The sequence below is a fragment of the Schistocerca serialis genome, chromosome 2 (assembly GCF_023864345.2).
Source record: "Schistocerca serialis cubense isolate TAMUIC-IGC-003099 chromosome 2, iqSchSeri2.2, whole genome shotgun sequence".
In the NCBI taxonomy this organism is placed as follows: domain Eukaryota; kingdom Metazoa; phylum Arthropoda; class Insecta; order Orthoptera; family Acrididae; genus Schistocerca; species Schistocerca serialis.
The window spans coordinates 322,278,196-322,301,801 of NC_064639.1; the positions used below are offsets into that span (position 1 = coordinate 322,278,196).

Genomic DNA, 23,606 nt, shown 5'->3' on the forward strand with positions numbered 1-23,606 from the left:
TTGAAGGTCGTGAGTTAAAATAAATCTGTGCTGATCGACTGCATCTGTTTTCAATCAAGTAGTTGAAATCCCAAGTCACTTTCTTAATTAATTTTATGTTCAACATTTGCATCTGGTGTTCAATAGCCGAATATAACATCAATGTGCACCCCTTTTTAATTAAAAGGGATCAATTCTGAAAAAATTAATGTGAACACTGCCACCGCAGTTCAATCAGGAGTAACAGGGCCTTATTACTTTCTTTGCATTATCCGATATTGCGGCAATTTTGCACTCTCTGTTGATCTGTTAGTCAATTACCTGGGGTGAACACACTCCAAAACCAAATAAGTGATGGGTGGGGTGTTACAGTATTAATATGTTAAGTGAAGGCAGTTGCTTTTAGTTTACAGCTGAGCTTTGTGAAAGTATTATGCACCAGCATGAGATGTTCAAGCAAGAGTTTTATATTTGAAGGTGCCTAAAGGCACAGAAACTTCAAGGTAGTTGCACTGAGATGTACTGATTTGTGTGTTTTGATTTGGAGCACGTGACAATGCGGTGACATTCTCCCGAAATATGTTGTGGTAAATATATCAGTACCAGCTCATGAGATAGTTGACGATGGCTTCACAACTGATAACAGCAACACATACTGGGAAAATGCCTCTCATTAAATCCTAATTTTGTTGGTATTTTTTATGGTGTGAGTGCATAAGAGTTAGACAAATCTTACTGTAGCCAAAAGCTGACATCTGACGAGCTTCCGAGACTTGACTTGCTATACAGCATGTCGGTGCGGGTGTTCTCGACCCTGAGTTGGCAGTATGGTGGGAGGAGTTTACGTGTCATCGTATAGCAGGCAGAGGGACGAGTGTCGGTGAACTCGTGATTCGTGACCACTTAATTGTGTCAGTTCGCTGAGTTAATTCGCAATCCTGCCTGCAATATCTGCAAGAGTGAGGGGATATAAAACTATTAATGCTGATCCATCTGGTACAGACGTTAGTATGCGGTCAAGTTTCGATCAAGTGTTTCACTCTCTTCGGGTTATTAAGAACGTAATAAACATGATTTCACTTTTCTCACCTTCGCTAAAATTAATAATATTAATTGTAAGTTACTGCAGTCTGATCGTAATCAATGACAAATATTTTCGGTTACGTCACCAGTCTTACGACTGATTTAATACTGTTCACCAAGTTTTCCTACCTCATCCTAAGGTTTTCATCTCTAAGTAACTCCTATCCCGAGAGCCTCTATACCTTGTTTTGTACAATGTAGACTTTATCTCCAGGTATTACTTTTCATCTCTACCACTCCTACCGATGCACAGCTAACTATTCCTGGAAGCCGCAGCAGATGTACCATTAAACTATCCCTTTCTCCTCGCCTATTCTTTTCAGCATTTATCCAATTCATACTTTGTCTGCCCTGTTTACCTTAACATTCTTCTGTAGCATCATATTTCAGATACTTGCTGTTTCTTCTTCTCTGGATTTTCGATAGTCCATATTTCTTTCCATTCATCGATGTGCTTCAGATGTACACTTTTACAAATTTCTTACCCTTTTTCATATTAATATTTGATATCAGTAGGGCTCTTTTATCGAAAAAGCTTCTTCGTCTGTGCAAGTCTACTCCTGATACATTCCTTGCTTCCGCCTTCCTGTGTAGTGTTGTTTCACAGATAGGAGGAAAAAAATTGTGTGAAATCTTATGGGACTTAACTGCTAAGGTCATCAGTCCCTAAGCTTACACACTACATAACCTAAATTATCCTAAGGACAAACACACACACCCACGCCCGAAGGAGGACTCGAACCTCCGCCGGGGCCAGGCGCACAGTCCATGACTGCAGCGCCTCAGAGCGCTCGGCTAATCCCGCGCGGCACATATAGGAGAATTCTTTAGTTCTTCCGCTACTGTATTGTCTTCATCGTTCATTTTAAGCAAGTCGCTTCCCCCTGTCTGCTGCCCTTCATAATTTTCCTTCGTCCACCCTGGTGCTGCGCTATTCCACAACTATGCTATCCGTTACTTTGAAGCAGATCTTCGTCCAAAATTTTCTTTCACTTGCTTCATTACCTCTTCGACGAGCAAGTTGAACACCAATCGTCATAAACTGCAGCCCTACCATACGCTCTTCTTAACACCAGCTAGTCTTTTTGGGATTTGTACAAGTAGTATGTTATTCGTCTGTCTCTGTGCTTTAACCTCACTCTTCTTAAGATGATGAACACCATATTGCACCTTAAACTTTCTGAGACTCTCTTTAGGTCCACAAATATTAGGAAAGCCTCCCGATTTTTCTTGAGTCTGTCTTTAATTACTAAGGGGAACGTGAAAATTGCTCCTCTGATATACTTTCCCCTTCTGAAATCAAACGTATCACCACCTGGCACTTAATTTTTTTCTTTCTGTACTTTGTATATTATCCTGGTCAACAGTATATAAAGGCGCCTTGTCATAATAATCGTCCGATATTTTTCATTCGCATTTATATTCACGAGTCTTCTTTGTTAACGTGAGGTTACTGCTTCTCTGGAAATCCGATGGTAGGCCACCCATTTCAAAGAATTTTAACAGCTCAGAAAATCTTGTTCTTACGCCTTTGATAAATTACATTAACTCAAACGGTACATTATCGATAGCTGCTGACTTGTTTGAGCTCACATTATTCAGTGCGCTCCCAAAGTCCGATTGCATTAATGGATCACCTGTTTGTTTCACATCAATTTTCTCTTCCTATTCTATTATACATTGGAACAGTTCGTCAGTATCGTACGGACCTCCGATGTATTAATGCTGCATTTAATACAGGTTGTTCATCTACATCTCGTAGGTTAACTGCTGCTGCTGATTAATAGTTGAAGAAGCTAAACATCTTATGTCAATACTCCGTTAATCAGCCCCCCAGGAGGCAATCTGTTTACACCAGCTGTTTGTGTCTAGAGTTAACCTTATGTGCAAGAGTGAGAACGTTTTCTAAATGTGTGTGTGAAATCTTATGGGACTTAACTGCTAAGGTCATCAGTCCCTAAGCTAACACACTACTTAACCTAAATTATCCTAATGACAAACACACACACCAATGCCCGAGGGAGGACCCGAACCTCCGCCGGGACCAGCCGCACAGTCCATGACTGCAGTGCCTCAGACCGCTCGGCTAATCCCGCGCGAGTTTTCTAAATGTTTGTATGGCGTGTATCAGAGGCGGGACGTGGGTACCAACCCGGTATTCACCTAGTCTGATATGGGAAACCGCATAAAAACCACACACGGGAAGGCTAGCTCACCAGCTCACGTCATCAGCCCTAGTCCAGCTTTCCTCCCCGTGTCCTGTAAGCGGCACGTCAATGCGCTATGCGAGCACTCTAACGTCTTTACATCCTTGCGTTCAATTTTCATGTACTCCATGTCAGATCTTCCTAAAATCATATATTTTTCAATACATTTACATTTTTGTTCCTCCCACTCCGATTTAGTCCATTTTTTTCCTGTTTTCCTTGTTAATTTGATTTCTGGGTATCCAATATTTCTCTCTCTCTTTTATTTTTTTTTTCTTCGTTCTTCAGATTCAAACGTTTTCTCCTTCAATCCATATTTCTTATCCTTGATCAGTGCCTAGAAGATAATTTTTTTTTTGAGTCATCTGACTGGTTTGATGCAGCCCGCCACGAATTCCTCTCCTGCGCCAAGCTCTTCATCTCAAGAGTAGCATCTGTTACTGGTATAAGCATGCGTATGCAAATACAGAGATCTGTAAACAGGTAGAAAACGGCGCTGCTGTCGGCAACGACTATACAAGACAACAGGTGTCTAGCGCAGATGTTAGATTGGTTACTGCTGCAACAATAGTAGGTTATCAAGATTTAAGTGAGTTTGAAAGTGGTGTTGTAGTCGGCGCGCGAGCGATGGGACACAGCACCTCCGAGGTAGTGATGAAGAGGGGACTTTCCCGTACGACCATTTCACAGGTGTACCGTGAATATCAGGAACCCGGTAAAACATCAAACCTCCGACTCACCAGCGGCAGGAAAAAGATCCTGCAAGAGCGGGACCAACGACGGCTGAAGAGAAACGTTCGGTGTGACAGAAGTGCAACCCTTCCGCAAATTGCTGCAGATTTCAATGCTGGGCCATCAAAAAGTGTCAGCGTGCGAACCATTCAACGAAACATCGTCGATATGGGCTTTCGGAGTCGAAGGTCCATTGGTGTACCCTCGATGACTGCACGACACAAAGCTTTACACCTCGTCTGGGCCCATCAACACCGACAATGGACTGTTGATGACTGGAAACATGTTGCCTGGTCGGGCGAGTCTCTTTTCAAAATTGAATCAAGCGGATGGATACAATCTCATGAATCCATGGACCCTGCATTTCAGCAGGGGACTGTTCAAACTGGTGGAGGCCTTTTAATGGTGTGAGGCGTGCGTAGTTGGCGTGATGTGGAACACCTGATACGTCTAGACACGACTCTGACAGATGGCACGCACGTAAGCATCCTGTCATATCACCTGCGTCCGTTCCAGTCCATTGTACATTCCGATGGACTTGGGCAACTCCAGCAGGACAATGCGACACGCCAAACGTCCAGAATTCCTACAGAGAGGCTCCAGGAACAGTCTTCTGAGTTTAAACACTTCCGCTGGCTACCAAAGTCCCCAGACATGAACATTATTGAGGATATCCGGGATGCCTTGCAACGTGTTGTTCAGGAGAGATCTCCACCCCCTCGTACTCTTACGGGTTTATGCCCAGCCCTCCAGGATTCGTGGCGTCAGTTCCCTCCAGCACTACTTCAGACATTAGTCGAGTCCATGCCATGTCGTGTTTCGTCACTTCTTCGTGTTCGCAGGGGCCCTACACGATATTAGGCAGGTGTATCACTTTCTTTGGCTCTTCAGTGTGTATCCTCAATTGTTTGTTGAATATATATTCGAATCTCTGTCTTTCCCTACAGTTTTTATTCTCTACAGCTTTCTCTAGTGTCATGGAGGTTATTCACTAATGTATTATCACATGTCCTATTCCCTTGTACCTGTTAGTGTTTTTTATATGTTCCTTTCTTCGCCGTTTCTGCAGATAACTTATTCATCTCTTAAGCTACCAGTCCACCTAATTTTCCTTCTATAGCACCGCAATCTCAAATGCTTCAATTATTTTCTTTTCCGGTTTTTCACAGTCCGTGATTCACTGCCAAACGGTACTGTTGTCCAAAAGTACATTCTCAGAAATTTCTTCCTATACTTACCATAGTCTTCTTTTAGCCAGGAATGCCCTTTTGCGTTGGCTAATCTGCCTTTTATATCCTCTTTCCTTCGTCATGTGTGAAGCTTTTGTTTATTTCATTTATTGCTTCTTCAATATACAGATTGAACAGTAGCGGTGAAAGACGTCACCCGTATTACTGGTTGAAACTTATTGCAGAATCCAATAGTCTTCCTCCTCTCTCATTCCTACTACTAAGCCTATTTTCTTCGGCGACTCTTCCTTCTATTCCTTCCCCTACTACCGGGTCCCAATCCCTCATGACTCTCCGTTTATGTAGACTGCTGAATTACCAGTTCAAGATTCTAATATACTTTTTCAGTCTCTTAAAACTTTCTTGCAGCGTTGGCATGTATATTGTTATTGATGTAGATCTGACGTCGATTTTGATGAGTTCATAGCATCTCACCTACCTATTCACATCGAGGCTACTCTCGTTATACAATTTTCTGCTGCTGTTGGTATTTACCTGCATTCGTCTGACCAGAAATATTTGTGTTCTTTCCCTTGCACTTCAATGACGCCTGCTATACCTCGACAACTCTCAACTTTTTCATTTTGAGGTTTTCTGGCTTTAAATCACGTTCAAACTTGCGACATTCCAAGCCCCGAGTCGTAGAATGTTACCCCTTCGTTGGTTATTTACTCTCTTTCTCATGGTCACCTCCTTCTTGGAAACCCCTCTCGGAGATCCTAATGTGAGACTAATTCGGAATTTTCTGCCAATGGAGAGGTCATTTGTGACACTTTTTCATTTACAGGCAACATGTCCTGCGAATGCACGCAACTTTTTTTTTATGCCGAGATTTCCATTGCCGTTTGCATTCTCATGCCGTTGATAATTGCCGATTATTCCACCTTTTGGGCCAGTTTCTAACCCTATGGGCAAGAGGTTGCTCTGAAATTCTGTCCGCTCGTCCGCTCTCTTTGACAAGACCGTTGATACAACGACGGGTACCCACCTGAAAAACGCGTTGAGACCGACTAGCAGAACCAACTCTGAACATGCTTGTATCAAGGACCCGAGAGTCTTCACATGTTACTCCGTGTTCCGCTCTGTGGGTTAAAAACTACCTTATCCAGTGGGAAAGCAAACACGTGGTAGCATTATTTACTTGCCTAAATAGAGAATTTCTATTGCAGCGTAAGTGGAGCAAAACTAAAGGAAATGGAGATCGTCACACCATGAAAACCTTACCGAACGATGTCAAACTTATGGTCCAGAATTGCAGTACCTGTGGATTATGTAATTTCATCCTAATGATAGATTATTTTCAGTGTAGGAAAAACCATGATGTGAGTGCATAGACCCAATGTGTTTATGTCTAAGGACAGTGGAATTTCTTGGGTGGAGATCGCAACATAGCACTCCCAGAGGAAGTGCATGTGCAGCTTATCTTCTTTCAGACTCTGAGAAGGTCGAATCTTTGTCATGAAGAACACTGGAGAGTCATACCGACAAATCGTATAGACAGTTGACTATACTTGTAGTTTAATGACTCCAGAACAAGTGGTGATCAGAGGAAATGAAGGTAACAGCTTGTCACGACGAGTAGCCGTGTGTCCTCGCAGAAAGACTGCACGAGGAGATCGTAGGATTGTTCGTCTGGCTCTGACCAGTAGGCAGATGATAAAAGCTGAAGTCCGACCAGAGATAACAGGAAAAGTGTCACTGCTAAACGTGGTGAACAGATTACTTGAAATTAGGTTAAGCTGTCAGATTTTTGTGGCGTGTCTATCAGGATTTCATGCATTTTCAGCCGTTCTAATAAAGGAAGTGAACTGCGGCAATGGCGATTTAAACCACCTTGTGAAACAAGGTGAAATTTTCATTCACGCGCTGTACTAATCATTCTTCGCTGTACAGATCTGAAAGCAGCATTTAATTATGTGATAAACAATGAAGGGTGGGATGATAATTCTTTAAATCAAACAACTGAGCTAAATAGTATACTGGATGACCAAACTTTTTGTACTGCAGTTGTACAGTTCGATTTTCCAGCAAAGAATTATCTTGTTTGACATCTTGCAAAGTAAGACTGTGGGCATAAGACGCTGTAATCTCGAAACTGAAAACTGCATTAAGCCCGTTGAAAGACTAAGATATGAGGAAACTATTCCGAAATGCATAGTGTAAGCCAAGAGCTGAAGTATCTGAAATTCATTTTAAAGAAACAGAAGCAAGTATTCAGAAACTGAGAAGGCTAGTATTGGAAATACTTGACACAGTAGTAGCAAACATGGAAACTAGATTGCAGAACTTTCATGAAACAGATTTTACAGAACTTGAAAATATAAAAGAGTTCTCAGGTTATAGTAGGCCTATGCCAAAGAATTTCCCTATACGTTAAGTTGAAGAATTACGTGAAATATATCCATTCTTGAGAGAGAAAAACTGAAAGGACAACTTTCGTTTATTTACAGTAGTGAGGATCAACGTCTACAGTCTCAGGACCTCCTTAAATCCATCGTAAATAATAGGTTGAAAAACGTGTTCTCTGTACGTGTGAAATTACTGTCATTGCTTCTTGCAAGTCCACCAGCCACATTAAAACTCGTAAAAATCTACCTTCGCCACACTGCGATAAATGACAGACTGTCAGAATTGGCGAGTTTGGCTATAGAGAAACGAAAAACGCCACGCTTCGCTACTGCTTCTCATAAGTTCCTTGACCAAAGTACTAAATGGCATATTCCAACACGATAATGCAAGACTCCGCGCTACAATTAAAATCGCAGACGCCTCAAGGAATGTAAGGATCCTTCACTGATCTGCCTTGTCTCCTGATCTGTCAACCATACGACATGACTGGGATGCGATGGGAAGACATATAATTCCGCAAGCCATCATATGTTTCAGACATGGCAAGAAATGCCTCAGTATGTTTGCTTCAATGTCATAGTGAATACAAGAGTGTATTCGTGTCTATGGAAGGCTACATCTGTGTCTGATGATGACGGCCGTCAGTTCCGAATGGAATAAAATCATATTCATTTAATAACCATTGTGTGACTAACGTCTCCATAAAGTTTGATAAATATCGGACTGGTGGGTAAGCGAAATACAGTTTCAACAAATTATATGTTACAACACCGAGAGTTGCACAGATAACTGTAAACAACAGAAGATCCTGAAGAACGTGCCAGTAGAAACGTCGGGAGGTCGATCGTGTAGAAGAAATTGAAAAGGGACGTAACGTGGCCTAACAACCTAGAAGATTTTTAACTACTATGTACTGATTCCTATTAAGGATATCTCACGAGAAAGACTACGAACGTTAAATTACAGAGGTTTGAGGTCACACGGAGGGCTAGCAGCAATCGTTCTTCCCGGGGACTATCCGTGACTGGAACACATGGGCGACGTTGGCAGCCCTGGCGCAGACCGCACACGATTCAGTATTGGGCTCGTGAAGATAAGTAGTTAATTCTGTAATAACAGTCGGTTAAGTTAATATTACACCGCAAAAAAGATAATTAAAACCTATTTGAGCTTATCTACTCAAGGTTATTTCAACGTATTTTTCGATAAAAAAGAAAAAGAAACAATATCCAAAACGCCGGTTTCCGTGCACTTTAACCCTTTGTTGCCTGACGGTACTTAAAAGTACCAGTAAGTCTTGACTCTCATTATTTTCTCGTGGTGCAGTTTTGTGATCTGAAAGCCTGTCGGCCGGCCGAAGTGGCCGTGCGGTTAAAGGCGCTGCAGTCTGGAACCGCAAGCCCGCTACGGTCGCAGGTTCGAATCCTGCCTCGGGCATGGATGTTTGTGATGTCCTTAGGTTAGTTAGGTTTAACTAGTTCTAAGTTCTAGGGGACTAATGACCTCAGCAGTTGAGTCCCATAGTGCTCAGAGCCATTTTTTTGAAAGCCTGTCGGTACGTAACAGTAACTCTGCTCTACTGTTTCATATATGTTATTGTGCAATACATAGACCTCTCTGGCGGTCAGAGCTTGAAATTGTTTTTCGCGCGTTGCTGTGAAAACAGAAGATTGTATGTGCTTGTTTCCGTGGTGTTGCCTGAATTTGTGTGCAATTTACTGAAACTTCCGCTGAGTTTTCCATTGTACGTACTTACCTTCTTTGTTTTTTTATAATAGTTTGAAGCATTACGTTACAAGTGAATGAGATAAAGTGAAAATATAAGGCGGACTTATTAGTACCGTCAGGTTGTGCGAACACTTTATTGTAGCAACAATGCGTTACCTCTCACTAGTTGTTCTGTCCACTTTTTCTCACACAGAAATCCGTAAATACATTTGCCTGTGGAACAATTAGAACAAACAGGATAGGTTTGCCAGGGAATTTACCTAAAGAAAAATGTCTAAACCGTGGGGAATCAAATCACAGAGAGTCATCTTTAGACCTAACAGTATTTCAATAAAGTAGTGTATTTTGCGTCAAACTTCCATGGCACTGAACAGAGCGTAATGACAAGAAAACAGAAAGATGGAACTAGTATGACTAGACCATGACCAGTTACTGTGTGTGATTACAATAAACACATGGGTGGTGTGGATCATGCAGACAGATTACGTTCGACTTATGGTCTTGACAGGCGATCAAAGAAATGGTGGCACCATCTCTTCTGGGGAGCAATAGAAATTGCTTTTGTCAATGCTTACGTCATTTTCAGTGATCTACATGGGGTACTGCCACTGCTGGAATTCAGGAGTGCTGTGGCACTAGGGCTAATGAATGAACAGCAAGTGCCAAATCTCGAAAAGAGAAACTCCGGTAAAGATGAAATAACTCCCCCAAAGAGAAGGATGGATAAGTTTTCTGTTCCGAAGAATGTACGTCTTGGCAACTGAGAAAACCATTTGGTAGTGTTCAGTTGTAAAAGAGGCGATGCGAAACGTGTGCGAAAGATAAAATTCAGTCGACACCACATTCACAATGTAGTACATGTAAATTGTATTTGTGCTACAATGAGAAAAAGAACTGTTTCCTACAATTTCATGAGGTATCACTAACACTAAATATGTGATATGTATATACTGTCAAAACTGTATAGCTAAGTTACTATGTATTGTGAAGTTGCTCTAGAATAAATTTAAGCGAAATTTAAAAAGAAATCAGAAATATCATATTTCTGTTAATTAATTTTCTAATGTAAAAATATTTAATATTTATGTGGAATAAAGTACAAGCTATAAAAATTGGAGCACTTTTCGGCGCATATTGTGATTCTGTCCATGGAGTCTGACGGTACTTCTCAGTACCAAGAGAGAAAAAAGTAGTGAAAAATAAAATAAAATTTTACAAAAAATCCTACCGTCATTTGGGGCCACAACTGCATAAATTCTGCAAAGAAAATGTTAAAAAGTAAATTTTTTCTTATGTCAGGAAACAAAGGGTTAAACGTAGGTTTCCATACAAATTTAAGAAGTGAAGACTTTAGGTTGTTTTGGTAACACATATATTTAGTAGTGCAGTATCTGCTCGGGGAATTAAAGGATTTACGTTTCACTTTTTATTTCTTTTCAAAACTAGTAAAGCCCATATCCCGCATACGCGATCTTAGGCCTTATACTTCGGGTGTACAAGTTTTGAATTTTAACATTATTTTAAGGGCATTACGCTACTATATTTATAGTATGCATATATATTAGTGTTCCACAAAACTTTAGTGACTCTTGTATTCAGTAGTTAATAGAATATTACTGTTATTCTCTAAATAAAGTCTGGAAAAATATTTTAAGCAACCTTGAGAGGGAAGTGTCTGAGCTGTCATAGGAAGGCTAGTTCTGGGGTTCCATGCAGCTGTTGTGACAGATGATTACTTTGGGGGGAATTGGGGAAGTAAATGGGTCTCTTCAAGGTATTGCAAAGTATGTTCAAGGGATAGGAAAATAGCAGAGCAGGAAAAGAAGAGCAGAGCCCTTAAGGCTGAAACGATAGTGTAGGGAGGAACTGATGATGATAAGGAGGGGGAGGGGGGAGAAGGGTGAAAACAGGTGGGAAGTGATAGCAAGGAACAGGTGCCGCAGACAGAGAACAGTACCTGATAATTTCGTCATTGGCAGAGACAATAGCTTTGCCTTGTTACGTGATTTAACTAAGGAAGATGCTCATGTAGATACAAGATTAGTTAGTAATCAACAAACTTTCACCAGGAAAGTAGAAATTAGGAGGAAAGTTCTGTTCTTAGGTAACAGCCCTGTAAGAGGTGTGGGCCAAATCTTACAGGAAAAATTAAATGACTGGTACGAGCTCAAGTTTTTTTCAAGCACAGTGCACGTCTAAGCCAAGTGATGGAGGGTGTTGGGTCGTTGTGCAAGGGTTTCACAAAGCATGATCATGTTGTGATAGTGGTTTCAGCAAGAAACAGTATTGATAGGGATCAAGGCTACAATATTGAGTGTGACGTGGTAAAAATAGTACCTGCAACGAACAGTACAAATGTTGACTTAGTTCCCGCTTTCATGAGGTATGATCGGTCCCAACTGAACAGCGCTGCCAGGAGGATCAGTAAGGAGTTAGATGTTAGACCAGCTGCTTTGGGTAGCTACTTTTTCAGACTAGGTTTAGTTCCTGTTGATGGTATTGGCAGGTGGGACTTCACAAGGCAAGGCCTGCATCTCAGTGGGCATAGAAGGGTAAGTTGGCTGTGATGATAGCAGCAAAGTATTTAAGTGGGGGGGGGGGGGTTGGTGGTTGGGCACTGAAACTCATGGGAGTAAGGTAAGTGTCCAATGATTTAACATTGAATGAAATGAAGCTTAATGAGAAGCTCAGACAGCAGGTACTAGAGATGTTAAAATATCATAAGATCCTTATAAAGTACAGCGAAAAATAATGTTAGTACATTGCATCAGAATAACAAGGGATTAAAAAAGAATGTAGATTAGCTTTTTATTTGTTTCAAAGATTTAGAAATTAAGGGTGGAACAGACGTGCTACGACTGTCTGAACATCACATAGTCACAGATATGGTAAAGGTTAATATGGGTGGATATAAGCTTTCAGCAAAAGTAAGTAGAGACACTATGTGGAGAGAAATTTCCATATCTGTTAAAATTTATTATAGTGCGAAAAGTTTAGAAATTAAAAAAAATTGTGTAGATGAAACTTGTGGCTGTGAAATTAAACTAAATAATGGTACTTTTATAACTGCAGCTGTGCACAGGTCCCCAATGGGAAATTTTCAGTTATTTCTGAAATACTTGGATTCTTTGTTGTGCTACCTCTCTGACAGGGGAAAGCAAATAATTGTTTGCGGGCATTTCAATGTCACTTTGGCTTTCAGAAAGGTCTCTCAACAGAAAATGCCATACACGCTTTCACTGATAAAATATCAAATTCTCTGAATAACTGAACATCACCCATTGGGATCTTTTGTGATCTCTCAAAGGATTTTGACAGTGTGAGTCATGAAATTCCTCTAAATAAACTTTAGTATTGTGGTATGAGTGAGAGATAGCACAAACATGTTTAAATGGAAGAATGCAGAAGGTTGAAATTAACAGCAGGTAGTCTTTAAAATCAGGCGTAACTTATCGTTCTTAATATATATTAATGACTTGCCACTCTGTATTTGTGGGGCGCTCAACTGCTCTATCGTTCAAGCTGGTGGAGTCTCTGTAATGGTGTGGTGGGCGTGCAGTTGGAGTGATATGGGACTCCTGATACGTCTTGATACGACTCTGACACTTGTCACGTACGTAAGCATCCTGTCTGATCATCTGCATTCATTCATGTCCATTGTGCATTCCAACGGACTTTGCCAATTCCAGCCGGGAAATGCGACTTCCCAAACGTCCAGAATTGCTACACAATGGCTCCTGGAACACTCTTCTGAGTTTAAGCACTTCCGCTGGCCACCAAAGACACCAGACGTGAACATTATTGAGCGTGTCTGGGATGCTTTGGAACGTGCTGTTTAGAAGAGATCTCCACTCCCTCGTACTCTCTCGGATTTATGGCCAGCCATGCAAGATTCATGGCGTCAATTCTCTCCAGCACTACTTCACACATTAGTCGAGTCCTTGCCATGTCGTGTTGCGGCACTTCTGCGTGCTCGCGGTGGTCCTACACGATATTAGGCAGTTGTACCAGTTTCTTTGGCTCTTCAGTGTAACTCTGATTACACTATGCCCTCAATACGGAACAAAACAATGAGCATGACTTGGATATTCGATTTTTACTGACGTGTCTCGTAAGGGCGACGAGATTCATTCTAGTTGCAGTGTCTTTTAAGGGCGAGGAGATTCATTCTAGTTGCAGTTTTGGACATGAAGTCCGTATCTGAATGAGGACGATCCTTTCGTGCAAACTGGCACTCGATTTTCCTTTTTTTCATAACTCAAAAATATGGGGACAAATTTTGCGCTCACTCTTCTCGTTTACAAATTAGCGGTTAAAATGATTTGCACTATCTTGAAAAGGTGCTAAATTATTCAGTACGCTATCGAATAATTATTCGCCTGTTTGAACGAACAATTTTTACGACTTCTAGCACATTTTCATCTGTTTTTGAGGTTAATGGTGGTCCCGAACATTGCTCGTCTTATAACGACTCAGTCTCATTTTTAATCGCTCATACCACTTTCAAACAACCTTCGGAGTTACAGAATTATAGCCAAACAACAGTTTCAACGCTTAATGAGTTTCTTTGGCACTTTCGTGCAACTTGAAACGGAACATAATGTCCACGTGTTGTTCGAAATCCATGATGGGCGACAGACACGGTCAACACAACCTCACTGTAGCGTCTCTGGACGCTGGCTGACAAGTCAGAACGTGTTCCAGCTTGACGCTGCCTGCTTCCATGAATCAGGCTATTGGACAAATTACATCAAGTGGCTGTAACGTCAGCAATTGTTGCTAAAAAATTCATTCACCGTATTTTTTGATTACACCTCGTACATGTAAATGTAGAAGTAAAATAATTCGTATTAAAAGACATGGGTGACACTGAATAAGGAGCCCGCTATTCATCAATGCTGCACTTCCATAAGCCGGCCCTGACTCTCTCTCCTCTATCCTTCTGGAGTACAGCAATAAACCTATAAAGAAGGGAAAATGCTGAAAATGGTATCTTTCTCAGGTAGACTAAGGAGAAGTTCACGAAAGAAGTGCACTATACCTGTTACAATACGTCGCTGAAGCGTATTGCAACTCTCGCGACAGTGTGCTGGAAATGAGCATTTAGCTGGAAGTAATCACACTTTCGTTGGCGGCACCACCCCGCGACACGAGGACGAGCCGCAGATTAACGGTTGCGGGAGTAACTTTGGTAATTAGCGCGACCCAGCGAAAGCTCGCGTGGCCGCACGAACCGCTGCGCTCCACCTCACCTCACCTCACCTCGCAGGAGACACCTGGGGAGGGAGATTGGCCCCCGCTACGTACTGCGGCATGCCGCTGTAGGCGCGCCACTGGCAGATTTACGGCTCTGCTACTCGAGCTCTTACCTTCCGAGGGCTCCATTAAATGTGCACACGCTTTCGCTTTAGAAGGCTACAGTCGACTGTTGAGAAGTAGCCCGGAATATACACTACTGGCCATTAAAATTGCTACACCAAGAAGAATTACAGATGATAAAAGGGTATTCATTGGACAAATATACTAAGAACTGACATATGATTACATTTTCACGCATTTGGGTGCATAGATCCTGAGAAATCAGTACCCAGAACAACCACCTCTGGCCATAATAACGGTCTTCATACGCCTGCGCATTGAGTCAAACAGAGCTTGGATGGTGTGTACAGGTACAGCTGCCCATGCAGCTTCAACACGATACCACAGTTCATCAAGAGTAGTGACTGGCGTATTGTGACGAGCCAGTTGCTCGGCCACCATTGGCCAGACGTTTTCAATTGGTGAGAGATCTGGAGAATGTGCTGGCCAGGGCAGCAGTCGAACATTTTCTGTATCCAGAAAGGCCCGTACAGGACCTGCAACATGCGGTCGTGCATTATCCTGCTGAAATGTAGGGTTTTGCAGGGATCGAATGAAGGGTAGAGCCAAGGGTCGTAACACATCTGAAATGTAACGTCCACTGTTCAAAGTGCCGTCAATGCGAACAAGAGGTGACCGAGACGTGTAACCAATGGCACCCCATACCATCACGCTGGGTGATACGCCAGTATAGCGATGACGAATACACGCTTCCAATGTGCGTTCACCGCGATGTCGCCAAACACGGATGCGACCATCATGATGCTGTAAACAGAACCTGGATTGACCAGAAAAAATTACGTTTTGCCATTCGTGCACCCACGTTCGTTGTTGAGTACACCGTCGCAGGCGCTCCTGTCTGTGATGCAGTGTCAAGGGTAACCGCAACCATGGTCTCCGTCCTGATAGTCCATGCTGCTGCAAACGTCGTCGAACTGTTCGTGCAGATGGTTGTTGTCTTGCAAACGTCCCCATCTGTTGACTCACGGATCGAGACGTGGCTGCACGATCCGTTACAGCCATGCGCATAAGATGCCTGTCATCTCGACTGCTAGTGATACGAGGCCGTTTGGATCCAGCACGGCGATCCGTATTACCCTCCTGAACCCACCGATTCCATATTCTGCTAACAGTCATTGGATCTCGACCAACGCGAGCAGCAATGTCGCGATACGATAAACCGCAATCGCGATAGGCTACAATCCGACCTTTATCAAAGTCGGAAACGTGATTGTACGCATTTCTCCTCCTTACACGAGCTCAACAACATTTCACCGGGCAACGCCGGTCAACTGCTGTTTGTGTATCAGAAATCGGTTGAAAACTTTCCTCATGTCAGCGCGTTGTAGGTGTAGCCACCGGCGCCAGCCTTGTGTGAATGGTCTGAAAAGCTAATCATTTGCATATCACAGCATCTTCTTCCTGTCGGTTAAATTTCGCGTCTGTAGCACGTAATCTTCGTGGTGTAGCAATTTTAATGGCCAGTAGTGTAACATATTCCCGACATGCTATGACCAGCACTGTTAGATTTATTTTGTGTTCGTCTATAGCCTCACTTTTATTTTATCAAATTACTACTGCTTTCATCAGATGCTGACTATCGACCTCGAGGCCCCCCCTTCAGTTCTTGGAGGGGTCGGGGATTTTTCTCCGCTCGGAACTGTTAGTGCGTTACTTCAACATCATCGACACGCAAGTCGCCTACGTGGCGTCAAATAAGAAGAAGCACCCGGCGGCCTCACTCACCAGAAGGACTTCCGGTCAAATATGCGTTGCACACATTTCATACCGCTGCCGGTTTCGATACCAAAGCCCAACGCCAGGAGCAGTGTTCTTAGGCGCTCTTATCTCTCTCTCTCTCTCTCTCTCTCTCTCTCTCTGTGTGTGTGTGTGTGTGTGAGTGTGTGTGTGTGTGTGTGTGTGTGTGTGTGTGTGACACCTATTTAAGTAAGTCAGTTGGACGATTGTGTACCAGAGAATGGCCTGATGAGAGCACTAGGCACGGAAACTTGAAGTCATTTGAAAAAAAAAAAAAAAATTCCGACTGTGTACTAGAGGAAATACTTTTCTCATGGCGTGTCTAATTTGCAACTTGATTTTAATGTATACTACTGTATAAAGAGAAGACGTTGTTTAATGTTTTTACCAAAAATTTCGACATGTTTTTGACCGATTTACTTAAATTTTTACACCTTCTCTGATAAACCTTTGTGTAGAGAATGGCTACGTGAAACATTGTTTCGAAAATTTCGAGAAATTTTTGATCAATATAATTCAAATTTTTATGTGATGCTCTGATAAACATTCGGGGAGATACAGCCCCTATAGTTTTAAATACGTATAATATGTAGGCTGACTCAGCTGCCCCTACCTATGGGTTTTATGCAACCCATAACACCATCAAAAACCACTTGCGAGAGTTTCATCAACTATAAGTCCTATAAGTCCAAATAAAGAAACTTTTTGTAGGAAATTTAATATATCTAAATTTTGTACTGGGATACAAAAGCGACCTTCAAATGCATTTTTCTGGAATAACTAGAAAACGGTGGCCTCCAGCGAAAGTGTAGCTCAGTACAAAATTTAACTACGTTAAATCTTCTACAAGAAGGTCCGGTTGATTTATTCTGGAGGACTAATCGTCTGTACTTAATGAACAAGAGAATATGAAAATCTTGTTGTTGGTATTTGAAGGCGTTATGGGTTGCATAAAACCCATCTTCATCATCATTCATCCCAATTACGTCCTGAGGAAGGCAACAGCAAACCACCTCCATCAGGACCTTGCTTCCTAGTACGGCAGTGCGGGTCTCCCGCACAGTTCCCCTACGCTCTGTCAAGAAGCATGGGAATTCATTTCCAGAGAGATGATTATTTATTTAATACTATCATGGTTCATTGTCCTCACATTAATTTTTAAATTTTTTTGCAGATGTTGTTATGGAGAGCAACGAGTTAAACTGTTGATGCCAGTACGGTGATGTCATTGACCAACTGGCAGTACAGCAGCCTTAAATGCATATCGCATGTTCAATTATAGAACCTCGATTTATTATAAATTTATTACATGAAGTTTGATGTCTTATAACGAATCATTTTATTACCAAGCCCATACAGGCACTGGAATACAGATCCTCGGACATGCATCACTCTCTTAGCAACGAATCAGCGATCACTGATTACGCCGATTCCTCCATTAGCTCACATCATTACGATAATTACCCTTTCTCTTCTTGCCAGTAATCAGTGAGATAACCTATATACTTTTATTTGAAATGAAACAGGAATTATACATGCGACATCCGCACAGAAACACTGACGAAAATAGGACGAAGAAATAGGTCGGAAAGGGAATAAAATTATGACGTACAGAACGCTGTATACAATGGCGCCTTGGTTTCCGGAAGACATTCGATACATTGTCGCTTAGTGAGGAGAATACGAGCTTTCTGAGCGGCGGACCAGGTTTGTGATAGGATTCAGGTCTTCCTTGCAGATAGAACACGTCGTTCATAATGGGGTGCCATCGACAGGTTTAAAAACAGTTCCGGGAGTATCCAAAGAGGGTTTTATAGGGCCATTAATGCACGTTATATAGAGGGAGGGGGGTGTTACAAAACGATATCTACAAACTTAGAGACATTGCAGAGATCGTCGCGAGGAACAGATTGAGGATAACAGCCTGTGTCTTAAAACATGATCCGACGACGCTACAGAGAGTCAAAGTTATAGGAGCTGACGCCTGCCACTAGACCACCCCTTCCATAGCAAACGTGACTTTCTACGCTGTAGTATCACAAGCGAAACGTCTCGCAACGTTGTATGGTTACTTCTTGTTCAGAGATTGCGACTGATTGCCACGATCGGCAGTGGAGGAGATGGAGTTAGCCGCTGTGTAGACAGACCTTTTCTCCCGTGAATGTGATGCTCTCTTGCCTCGTTGGATGACGGTTTCTGACACACGTTTACATGCAGACTATTTTTCTCTTTGAACCGTCTAAAATCTCCAGTGTTAATCTCCAGTGGTTTCAGTCTATGCAGGAGAATAATTAACTGCGGATGGAAACCTGTGTCCAAAACTGTCATCCACTGAGGCAACAGAGCATCGCATTCATAGGAGACAAGTCGCGTCTACACAACGGCTAGCTCCATCTTCTGCACTGTCGATCGTGGCAATGATTCGCGATCACTGAATAACAAACAATGTTTCCAGGTGGTCCGTCAGCGTAAAAAGTCGCGTTTACTGCCGAAGGGGTGGTCTGTTGAGAGGTTCTGGCACCGGCACCTATAACTTCGACGCCCTGTAGCGTTGTTGGACGACATCCTCCGCAATTTGTTCCTCACGACAACCTCTACGGGATAACGCCTGAAAATCTGTGAGGTATCCGCAAACGAAGCTGTTGTATATAGGCGGAGTATAATGCGAGAAAACTATAACAAAATGCAAGAAGACCTGCGGAGTTACATCAGTTGATGTGCCGACTAACGAGTGAACTTGAACATAAATAAATGTCATGTGATGTGCATAAACCAGTCCCCAACCACACCACACCCCAGTTCTTTAAAGAATATAACTCTCGTGTATGAAATAATAGCATTTTAAATTTTTCAACGCGGTCGATAAATATATGAAATACTGGAAAATCAAATTTTTGTTGCCCCTCTGAGCCATTAGACAGGGAACCTGCAACCGAAACTGGGTGACCGTTTTAGCCAGTTACTAATTAAAAAAATTGATCTGACTTCTGATAAAGTGGAGCGTTTCTTCGCCTCATGACTGGGAAGGGGAGGGAGGTTGGCTGCCGTTTAACCCCAGGAAAGCTTTCAAGTATTGAAGTGATAGCAGGCTGTGTTTACCTAGATTCATCCTGGAGGGATCAGAGCGAAGGAAAATCTTCGCTCCTATCTAGGAGTGAATCCGGTTCAAATGGTTCAAATGGCTCTGAGCACTATGGGACTTAACATCTGAGGTCATCAGTCCCCTAGAACTTAGAACAACTAAAACCTTACTAACCTAAGGACATCACACACATCCATGCTCGAGGCAGGATTCGAACCTGCGATCGTAGCAGTCGCGAGGTTCCGGACTAAAGCGCCTAGAACTGCTCGGCCACCGCGGCCGGCAATGAATCCGGGGTTTCCCCGGCCGGCGTGTAGTGCTCCACCCACTAGACTAACAAGGCCACGGTTTGGTAGTATAACTAGGAAAAGTGATCCAGTGCGGATTTGCAACAAACTACTAGTAACAATAACTACAGTAAAATACCCAGGAGAAACCGTCCAAAGTACCCGAGGTGGAAGGACCAGCAGATAGGAAAAGCAGATAGCAGGCGAAGATTCATCGGAAGAATCTTAAAGAAATTTTGTCTCATTCATGAAGGATGTGGCTTGCAAAATACTCATCAGTTTGCGAAAGTTGCCAGATTGGAGTAGCAGGAGAGACAGAGATGATGCAACGAAGAGCGGCACGTTTCTTCGCAGATTCGTTTAGTAAGTGCAAAGGCGTCCCGAAGATGCTCCAGACACGTCGTTGAAAGACGCTACAAGAGAGGCGTTCCAGTGAAACATCGATCAAAACGCTCAAAGTCGTCATCTACCAAAATTCGACCCCAGTTATAATAATCACAATGATTCAAGCAATACTTTCCCTAAAATCAAGTTAATAGTTTTTTAACACTTGTGGCCAATTCGCCACCCATCGCACACACGCATCTCCCTCCGCCACAGCCGGTCACACGATGTTGCACATCCTGCCTACCAGTACCCCTTGTTCTTTCCCCTGGCAAGCCCACTTTCTAACCACCAAGTCCATTCCACACACGTGCCAGAGACAAATCCCAGAAGCTGTCATGTTATGTTGTGCTATGAGATCATGCACGTCACAGGAACGTACTACCGAGATATCCTGAAGGAGTTCCGGGAGGCCACCAATACGAGGAGTCGCGGCAAGCTGTCAAGGGAATGTTTTTCGTCCATCACAACGCCACAGCACATTCTGCACCGAACAGTCACATTCTGCTTCCTTGATCTATCAAACTTTGCTTAGTCCCGGGATTATCCTGATACGGCACCCAGTTACGTCTTTCTCATTCCTCGGAGGCAGAAACCATTGGGTGACAGGCACTTCCAGAATGACGACGAAGTGATTTTCCAAGTACGACGATTCCTTAACATCCAAAATGCACTGTTCTGCAATCAATGTCTCCCTGTTGTCAGTGGACATGCCTTACCTGAAATCTTATTCATGCTCGGTAGGTACAACATGGCTGCACGTCCAACGAGAGGCACCACCAGAGTGAAAGCTAGGTCCCGATGCTGGCTACTGGAGGTGACACATGTTCCAGAGTCCATGATATACCCCAGCTGGGGACAGGCGTGTGGGTAATGCGCAACCCCCACCCCCGGGATCGAGGCGACGAATGTGGGGATTGCGAGGGCTCGAGAGGCGTGACCCGGCGGCCGCGTGATCGATGTCCGGCACCGCACCTGCCGGTCCCCACGTCCGACCCTCGCCCCCGCCAGTCATTGGCGCGCCGCTCTCCCGACGTGCCCTCAGCCACCTGCCGGGGCAGAGCGTGACCGGGCTCTATCGCCCGGCCTGTCAATCACTGCCGACGCATCTGGCAGGGCAATTTGGCACGAACACGCGAACGGGGTAATAGAACGGACGATCGGACCCAAATTGGCTCCGCTTTCGTCTGGACATCGGTGTCCATTCTCCCGGTACTTCCAGGCACCAGGGAGTGAGGAGTTATCTCGACCATAGTCTACTGCTGGGTATATTTCGAATCCTTAGCATCTTGATCTTGGACAGTTTCCTCTATTATTTACGTACGTTCTGACAGACAATGTACTACGGTGCAAGATGTGCGAAATTCTCAGGGAAATTCACATATGCTATAGGAAAACTGAGTGCCTACAGAGTATCGCCTCAGTTGAGCGACAGGATTCTTTATTTCCTGTCAGAAAGGTCACAGTTCGTAGTAATAGACGGAAAGTCATCGAGTAAAACTGAAGTAATATCCGGCGTCCCCCAAGGAAGTGTTATAGGCCCTCTGTTGTTGATGATCTATATTAACGACATAGGAGACAATCTGAATAGCCGTCTTAGATTGTTTGCAGATGATGCTGTCATTTATCATCTTGTAAAGTCATCAGATGATCAAAGCGACTTGCAAAATGATTTAGATAAGATATCTGTATGGTGCGAAAAGTGGCAATTGACCCTGAACAAAGAAAAGTGCGAAGTTATTCACATGAGTACTCAAAGAAATCAGCTAAATCTCGATTACGCGATAAGTCACACAAATCTGAGGGCTGTAAATTCAACTAAATACTTAGGGATTACAGTTAAAAATAACCTAAATTGGAACGATCACATAGATAATATTGTGGGTAGAGCAAACCAAAGACTGCGATTCTTTGGCAGAACACTTAGAAGGTGCAACAGGTGTACCAAAGAGACTCCTTACACTACGCTTGTCCGCCCTATTCTGGAGTACTGCAGTGCGGTGTTGGATCCACATCAGGTGGGACTGACGGATGACATCGAAAAAGTACAAAGAAGGGCAGCTCGTTGTGTATTATGGTGAAATATGGGAGATAGTGTCACAGACATGATACGTGAATTGGAGTGGCAATCATTAAAACAAAGGTGTTTTTCGTTGCGACGGGATCTTCTCATGAAATTTCAATCACCAGTTTTCTCCTCCGATTGCGAAAACATTCTGTTGGCACCCACCTACATAGGGAGAAATGATCATCACGATAAAATAAGAGAAATCATAGCTTTCACAGAAAAATTTACGTGCTCGTTTTTCCCGTGTGCCGTTAGAGAGTGGAACGGTAGAGAGACAGCATGAACGTGGTTCTTTGAACCCTCTGCCAGGCACTTTATTGTGAATAGCAGAGTAATCACGTAGATGTAGATGTAGATGTAGATGTAGGGAAGGATGAGTAACATGCAGTGTGTACGAAACCAAGTGCTCGATTATGAAATGGTATTACACAAGCATGTAATCTTTCGCCCCTGTTGTTCAGTACACAGGATTGTCAGAAACCGGCCCGTTGTGGCCGAGCGGTCCTAGGCACTTCAGTCCGGAACCGCGCGACGGCTACGGTCGCAGGTTCGAATCCTGCCTCGGGCATGGATGTGTGCGATGTCCTTTGGTAAGTAAGGTTCTAAGTTCTAGGGGACTTAGAACTACTTAAACCTAACTAACCTAAGGACATCGCACGCGTCCATGCCCGAGGCAGGATTCGAACCTGCGCGGTTCCAGGCTTAAGCGCCTAGAACCGCTCGTCCACAGCGGCCGGCTTAGATGGACTAATAAGGTAAGAAATGAGGAGTTTCTTCGAAGAACCGGCGAGAAGCGGAGCATGTGATAAACATTGACAAGAGGAGGTCACAGGTTGACAAGAGATAAGACATCGAGGAACAGCTTCTGTGGTACTTAAAAAATCGTGGAGGGTAAAAACTGTGTAGGTACATTTTACAGGAATGTTTAGAGCAAACGTCTTCGGCAAAAGCACAATTCACCACAACTCGAGCGGAAGGAGCACTAGCTATTGTAAGGACACATTGTCTAACGTCTTGTGGTGAGACACCACAGGACAACGGTGATTATTTGTAATCGTTACCACTTGTAGCGGCGCGGGCGCTAAACGGGGACCGAAGCCGAAATCCGAACGCTTCCGACTACCGCAAACTGCCCGTTACTCCGTCCATAGCTGTGGCAATAACCGGTATTTCGAATTATTTCGACGGCGTTTGGCAGGCCGCCTGCGTGACCTCAACCGCCGCAAGACAAGCATTGTCTTGTGTAAAGGCCGGCCGTTCGGCCAGGCAGGGGTGTCGGCACAGCCTGGCTTCGAATCGGCTTCCACTGTGCGGCCACCAACGTTCTTTCAGCACTAAATGGGGTGAGAGTCTATCCAACAC

At 43.4% G+C, this 23,606-nt stretch overlaps 1 protein-coding gene across 2 annotated transcripts in view; it reads right to left on the reverse strand.

Moving 5' to 3' along the window:
- LOC126457125 (inactive ubiquitin carboxyl-terminal hydrolase MINDY-4B) overlaps window positions 1-23,606 on the reverse strand; it is a 496,867-nt gene that overhangs the window by 242,383 nt on the left and 230,878 nt on the right. Inside the window, exon 1 of one of the 2 annotated variants that reach the window (XM_050093184.1) lies at window positions 20,896-20,972. The exons of the other annotated variant lie outside the window; for it this stretch is intronic. Coding sequence (XP_049949141.1) covers window positions 20,896-20,929 — 34 coding nt within the window. The 5' untranslated portion in view covers window positions 20,930-20,972. Of the gene's footprint in view, window positions 1-20,895; window positions 20,973-23,606 lie in introns of those variants that run through there. 2 annotated transcript variants of the gene reach the window in all.